Here is a 7,164-nt window from a genome sequence, read left to right as displayed (position 1 = left end):
GCCAGCATTAAGTGCACCTTTATTACTTTGTCAAGAAAAACAAAAATAAAAACAGACCAAGAGCGCAGAAATCATATCTTTGAACATCTCCGCTGTTTTCTGGATTACTTCACACTTTTCTATTGCAACAGAAAGCAAGTCATAATCTGCAGTACCCCACAGAATTCAGAAGGTCTCTGGAATAGTTACAGAGAAGGCCTTACCTACCTGAAAACCACTTACGCCATCGGTGTAACGCTGACGTACACAGACGTAATACAGGTAATATTTTAAGCCAGCTGTTTTTGAATGTTTCGGATGCAGTACGTTAGAGTGCAGCTAGCTGACGTCTTGTTTCTTACGTCGCGCCGTGATACCGTGTTTCAGCTCTTTTGGATCACGGCTTTTTTGGCATGCGATATATCTATTGTCAGTGAAAATAAAAACTGCTACTGGTATGAATTTGTGGCATGATGATGATACCTAAAAAATAACAGACGTCCTTGCATTCCTCGAGGGGCAAAAGCTGCGATATGGAAAGATCGCTCCACATTTAGTCGTTATGTGACGTTTTTAAATGGAGTGCAATGCTAAAATGGAAGGAAGCCAGTATGAATCATTTCGCATTAACTCACTTGTCAAATGTCAGCTTGTCTGAGTGAAATATATAGCTTATATATAAATGCTCTAATATTACCACAGATCTCTATATTTAATGTTAATCGTGTAAGCAAGCAGTTTTTGCACTGAACGCAGTGACTCTAGGAGAAGTGACCAAAAGTAACATATAGCTTATTGGTCTATGTGGGCATTAAATGTCATTTTCACCTCCTACCCTATATGGATGCACGTTGCTAATCGATTATGGTTGAAAGATACTCCAAAAAAGCCACAAGCGACAACAGCACAAAACAGTGTTGTGGCGCACGTCAGGTGTTCTCCACTGAGGGAGCTGCGTGGATTTCACAGTGAGCTTTTTCAGAGATGACCATGAGAAGAAGGTAGGAGAGATGCGTTTAGATAATGTTGCCGATCTCTCAGAGGAAGCCTGATTTAGATTTCATTCTGCCTCTTTCAGCATCACTTTCACTGGGTTTGCATATAACGCATCTGGGTGGTGTAAGCACCGAGAATAGCAGGATTTGTTACAAAGGTAAGCGCAAATGTAAGTAAACTTAACTGTAAAGAGATATTTGTGCTTTACATACTAAGGCTGTCACAAGTCTTTGCAGTGTTAGAAAATAAACAGCAATTTTATTTGATTTTTTTGTGTAAAATCCTGTGGGAATGTTTGTAATCTACCAACATAACCATGCGCGGGACAGAAAGCGTTGGTTTTGGACTATTACCAATTTTCCATAAACCATTTGGTCAAACTATTTGTTAAAAAAAAAAAAAAAAAAAAAGTTACTTAGATAGATATTTGTATTAACATTCATTGCAAAATTCTCACTGGAATGTCATATTTAGATTGTGAATTGCGACAAGCTGGATGCATTTATTTCTAGCTTTTTAAAGTAGCTTTTATGGTAGACACCAACAATAATTAGTTTGAAGTGTTTCACAAGATGTTTAACGAGTGGCTGGAGAGAAGTCGACATCGAGGGCACCAGTGCACTGCCATCTTTAACATAAAAACGTCTCAGGAATTACAACGAGAGGACATTTTGATTCTGAAGCCATAAGGAAAGCAGCTAAACTGCACAACCTTTTAATGGCTTTCACACTTTACTGGACTGGAGCGATTTGCCACGTCGTCTGGTGCATGGAGTGGGTCTAGTTTGGAAAGAAGAGGACTTCAGTGCAGCGCTCTGGGTTTACAACTGATGGCTGTGGTGTCTGAGGTGCTGTGGTCCTAACCTGCGTCTTAGCCACCTCGAGTCTGCAGATACCATTTTCATTGCTGGTTTATTTGAAATACGCATATACTGGCTGACAAAAGTTTCTCTGAGCTCTAGACGAGTCTGGGGAATTTAGAATCTCCTTAAGGCGAGAGCAACTGCTTTAAAGAATAATGTTTATGTAGCTCGAAGTAAATATGGGTAGCTTTAAACTAGAGTGTGGCGTCAAACACGGTTCAGTGTTGGTCTGAGATTAACGTGCGTCATGGAAATCGACCTTCCAATTGTGATTCCAGCATCAAGGAGCTTCCACTACCAGCTGCCTAAAACTGATCCAAGATTTTTCTTTTACAATTTTGGTGGGCACTCAGCAGTCCTCTGTGCATGAGTGTAGCAGAATACATGTGCTATTTAGCTTAGTTTCAGTAGCACTGGTTAACAAGTGCTGTATAATACCTCAGTTACCAGAAATACTCTTGGTTTATATAGACTGACAGTATGCATTAGGATAGCTGCAGTGTTTTCCTAGGTCTACGAGATCCGGAGCCATCGTGGTGTGTCACACTACGCATTGGGTCCGGGGTCATCTCCCTGGCGACGCGAGGGGCTGGACCAGGGGGGTCAGGTCTCGGCGCTGGGCTGGACGCTCTGAACCTTGGAGAGCGTGACGGGAACCTTGGCCTCTCCGGGCGTGGGAGCGCGGGTGAGGGGCTGCACGGACGCCTGGATCTCTGCAAGACGTTCCCGGAAGCGCCGCTGCTGGAGGCGGTGCTCCTCCTTGGAGCCACCCTGCACGCACGCAGCCAGGAGGAGCCCCGCCGCAACGCCGCTGCCGCCCACGCAGAACAGCACGGCGCCCGCCAACTTGCAGGCGTCCAGGGCCCGGTTGAAGTGCACGGCGCGGACGTCCACAAAGAGGAGCTCGTCCTCGCCGAAGGCCTCCAGCCGTGGAGGGGTGGCGTAGCCCACCAGGAGCACGGAGAGGCCGGCGACCACGATCAGGGCTCCGAGCGTGAGGCAGACCTGAACAAAAGAAGAGAAGCAAAGAAAAGACAAGGGAAAGGAGAAAAGAAGACAACATGAAAGAGAGGAATGAAAAAATGTATTTTTCATTTTTGCAAACATCCTTTAATACAGTGTTCCCTTATTCATGTTCTGTAGTGCCTCTCCACTGTAACAGTTTAGTGCCGCCTTAACACTTTAACAAGATTCATCCCAGCTAATGTTTACTCAAACATATGAGAAGAGTCTTATGGCATATCATACAGAGCCATATAACAAAATTATGCTGTTGGGCAATTCTGTTAGATTCAGAATTACTGCTGTAATGTATAACACAGACAAAAATGCTTACTGAATTCCTAAAACTAAGTCAGCCAGGTACATTTCCCCATGTGCCCCTCAGTGCCTAGCAAAACCTCACAGAGCCTAAAGGAACTTAACAGGACCCAGAAGAGCCTAGTGGAACACCGAGAAGTCTACTGGAACCCAGCAGGGTCTAGTGGAAACCAGCAGAGCCTAATGGAACCCAGCAGGGTCTAGTGGAACACAGAGAAGCCTACTGGAACCCAGCCGGGTCTAGTGGAACCCAGCAGGGTCTAGTGGAACACAGAGAAGCCTACTGGAACCCAGCGGGGTCTAGTGGAATCCAGCAGGGTCTAGTGGAACACAGAGAAGCCTACTGGAACCCAGCAGGGTCTACTGGAACCCAGCAGAGTCTAACGGAACCCAGCAGAGTGTGACAATGCCAGAGTGGTGGCCGGTTTCCCCTGCAGCTGCTGTCTCTTCTCACCTTCCAGAGCACAGAGCTCCACCTGCTTGGCGATCTCTGTGTCTGAAAATCATCATCACGCTCCCAGATGGACGCCGTGCAGTCCTCGTAGAACTGGTGGAGGTAGGAGCGCACGCCGTAGCGCTGGGGCCCACCCCTGGTCTGCTCCGCACCACGGTCCAAATACTCCGACCCACAGATCTCAGGGCACGAAGTCATCCTTCACATCTGTGTGCCACCTACACACACACACACACCAGACGGAAGTGCTGGTCAGATCAACAAAACAGGAGCCAATGCCCTGAAGGCCCAGCACAGATGACCGGTTGGACTCCAGCTTCAAGTGTATATCACAGCTCCTACACTGCAAAGAGAAGTGTGCTACAGGACCCATAAGACTTCGCTCCTGCTGAATGCCCATGTCATGTGGCTGCTAGTGTCCAAGCCACACTGCCTGCTCATCTGTGCCCCCCACCCTGCGCATTTCTACCATTCCAATCACAGGACATTTCAAGTGTCAGGCATCAGCGAATGCTGGCACAACTTTGGTCCTCTGCTCTTTCAGATGGGCCCTGAGTCATGAAGTGCAAATTATTTTCTCTCTCTGTCTCTCTCTATATCTCTCTCTAACACACACATATAAGCACTTATATCTGTTTCAGCTTGTTGCTAGGGGTGCAGTATACGTTCTTACAAACATGTTCCTAAATTACAGTCAGAGGACAGAAGCAGATAATGTACAGGCAAATTTTCTGCTCATTACCGAAATTAAATCAAAACACAGTGATGAATACATTGTGAACATCAGTAATGACCTGGTGATAAATTTCAGTGAAGTGAGTCAGCTAGCTGCAGCTCCAACACACACACACACACACACATACACACTGCACTCACTCACAACTGCACTCAGCTTGTATTACCATCATTGTGGGGTATTTCCATTCATTCGTGTATTACTGTCACTCAGTAATCCAACACCTATACCCAAACCTAACCCTAATCCTAATCTTAACCTCAGTGTCCAAATCCAAACATGTGATAGTTTTTCAAATACTTTCCCCCATGCCGTGTTTTCCTATCGTCATGGAGACATTTGGCTCCTGTTGGTAAACCCCCCACAAACACTCATTTTAAATGAATCAGTGTATTCTAACTATTCACCCCATGTCACTCAGCTCAACAATCGTGGTGAGTACATTTGTTTAACCCTAGACGTGTTCAGATGTGCTGTTTATGTTTTGTGTCAGTAGCATCATGATGACACACTTTCACTTCTGGAGGAATGACTTCGTCACGTGGTACTGTTGTCAGGACAACAAGTACTATCGTGCAACTGAAGACGCAAAAAAAATCGATTTGATTTCAAATGAACAGAAAGGCATTGCAACGTGGATAACAACATTCAAGCCTTTGAATGTCGGAAATTCTAACTCGATTGACGCGACGCACGACGTTTTTTCTCCCCATCGATGCGCTGTCCTTGGTGCTGAATGTCTTGTCTCGGGCACTTAGCGTAACGGACGACGCCATGCTGAGATCTATCTCGCCAGCCGATCTTTCTCTGGCTAAATTCGGAGACTGCGATAAACGAGACGTTTTCATAAACGATCTCGTTAAGTTTTATACAATGATCATCAACACACAACTACTCTCAAGTCAAGAAACGACATCTTAATGTTTCCATGTTTAAAAATCCTCTCCTCCGCATGCACACACAGCAGCTTCCAAACTGAAATGATTTCAACCCGTTTGTTTTTATGAACGTGTTGGCGCAATCGTTGTAAAAACAAAAGCAGCGCATACCTGTCATAACCGGTCGGGAGAGTGATCGCTCGGTGTAACCTCCTCACCTGCGTCCCATCACTCTGCGTCTCGCGGCTCCGGGTGCCGTCGATCCGGACGGGAAGCGACTGCTGTGCGCACGCGCCAGCTGCGCTGCTCGGGCTGCGGAGGTGTTTTACAGCTCAGCGCGAGAAGAGCGGAAGACAGTACACGTGGAGAAGTTACGGAACGAAAGCAGTAAAGCTGCGTGATTATGAAAGCAGTGTGAGAAAATGACCTTTTCTCTGTGCATAAATTCTGTGGTTAGTACCACAGACGAGAGCGTTTTATAATGCTTTTTTTAATGGAATATCTTAAACATTTCAACTCTACCGATCTAATCTTATTAACCCTATTACCTCATTAATGCCTCATTAATTCCTATTATTTATATTTATCTACATTTATTATGACAATGTCATTGTGTCATTGATGAAGGATGCAAATAACTATCTAATAAATGACACAATGTACACTGAATGAATCAATAGATTTTTTAAACATCTGAGTACATGACAGGTTTTGTCAGTGTCCTGGTTTCAAATGACAGACCACTGCCAAGCTATTTTTAGACCCCTCCAGTGACATGCATTAGGTAGGCCTGTTAGTCACTGCAGTGTTCATCCCCACTCTGTGACCACATGGAAGGCAGTTCTGGGATCTAATACTAATGCCTCATATTAATAAGATTCATTCATATTACTGAATGAAGATGACACCAAAGTCATTCATTTTGTACAGTGCTTTAACTCATTTGAAGGAAAAACATTTAAAAACCTCGTTCAAATTCAGAAATCGTGTGTGTGTGTGTGTGTGTGTGTGTGTGTGTGCTGTATATGTTGTGGTAGAGTATGACTCACCACCATCTCCAGAGTCATAGATCAATCTCGCTCTGAGAACAGATGCAGCCACACACCTCTGCAGGTTCCTCATATTTACACTGTATAGAAGCTCACATTTCCATCATAGTCTATTCTGAACATCTTTAGCAGTTCTACATAAAATTAAAGAGCCATCCAAGCCTCCAAGCTACCTATCTTCTGGCCATAAGCCTCTTTCTGAGGACCTCTGAGACTATGGGAATCATGAATGGTTCTTCACACTATATCACTGCACACTTAACTAAACATACCAGGCACATGTATAATGAGTGGACAAAATGATGATAACCTAATTATATGTAAAAAAAAAACAAAGCCACCCATCCGTTGCCTTCATAAGCGCTTTTGCTTTTCTTCCTTGTGTGATTATTGTGGACTAGAAGTGGATGGGTTCCCCCTCGAGATTCTCCTCGAAGTTCCTCTTCCATCATTGTCTTCGGTCATTGTCGCATTTGACTTGCACTTTGGGGGTCTGGAACTGGATTCTCTGTAAAGATGCCTAGTGTAAAGCAGCTTTGTAGCAAATTTGAATCTGAATTTGGATTTGAATTTGGATTTGAATTAGGATTGCTCTCCTGTGTGCAGTGGGGTGTCAAACCATTCTAGAAGCAGAAGAGCCTCTACTTGTTTGGAGTGAAGGTGAGTGGGTGGAGTCATAACCTGGTTAGAATACTCAGGTGTCCCACACTCCACTGAGCCCTGAGGTTTGAAATGTTAAACTAAGAATAGTTTAGAATGCTGCTTTCATGTCTGGCACTCCATGTATTCTAGGAACGCTGACCAGAACCAGTGGAGAAGAATACATTGGCAGAGGTTTGTGGAACTGGTGCAGAGGAGATTTCATTGGCTGCCGCTCTCTCGTGCATGA

At 44.8% G+C, this 7,164-nt stretch overlaps 1 protein-coding gene across 1 annotated transcript; it reads right to left on the bottom strand.

The window, feature by feature from the left end:
* Positions 1-5,572, bottom strand: nrsn1 (neurensin 1). Its single transcript, XM_027033022.2, has 3 exons — positions 5,398-5,572; positions 3,613-3,830; positions 1-2,843 (listed from the first exon to the last, which is right to left on the bottom strand). Exons 2-3 carry the CDS (start codon positions 3,808-3,810, stop codon positions 2,442-2,444), a joined length of 600 nt encoding a protein of 199 aa, XP_026888823.1. The 5' UTR covers positions 3,811-3,830; positions 5,398-5,572; the 3' UTR covers positions 1-2,441.
* Between the last annotated feature and the right edge of the window lie 1,592 nt (positions 5,573-7,164).

Source organism: Electrophorus electricus, chromosome 10 (assembly GCF_013358815.1).
Source record: "Electrophorus electricus isolate fEleEle1 chromosome 10, fEleEle1.pri, whole genome shotgun sequence".
Lineage (NCBI taxonomy): Eukaryota > Metazoa > Chordata > Actinopteri > Gymnotiformes > Gymnotidae > Electrophorus > Electrophorus electricus.
Note: the sequence above shows the minus strand (reverse complement) of the source record. Positions and strands in the feature narration are given on the sequence as shown.

Excerpts from the sequence above, each read along its gene's own strand:
- nrsn1 (XM_027033022.2), bottom strand. The coding sequence starts at position 3,810 with ATGACTTCGTGCCCTGAGATCTGTGGGTCGGAGTATTTGGACCGTGGT. Across the intron at positions 2,844-3,612 it reads GGAGCTCTGTGCTCTGGAAG|GTCTGCCTCACGCTCGGAGC; the intron begins GTGAGAAGAGAC and ends TCTTTTGTTCAG.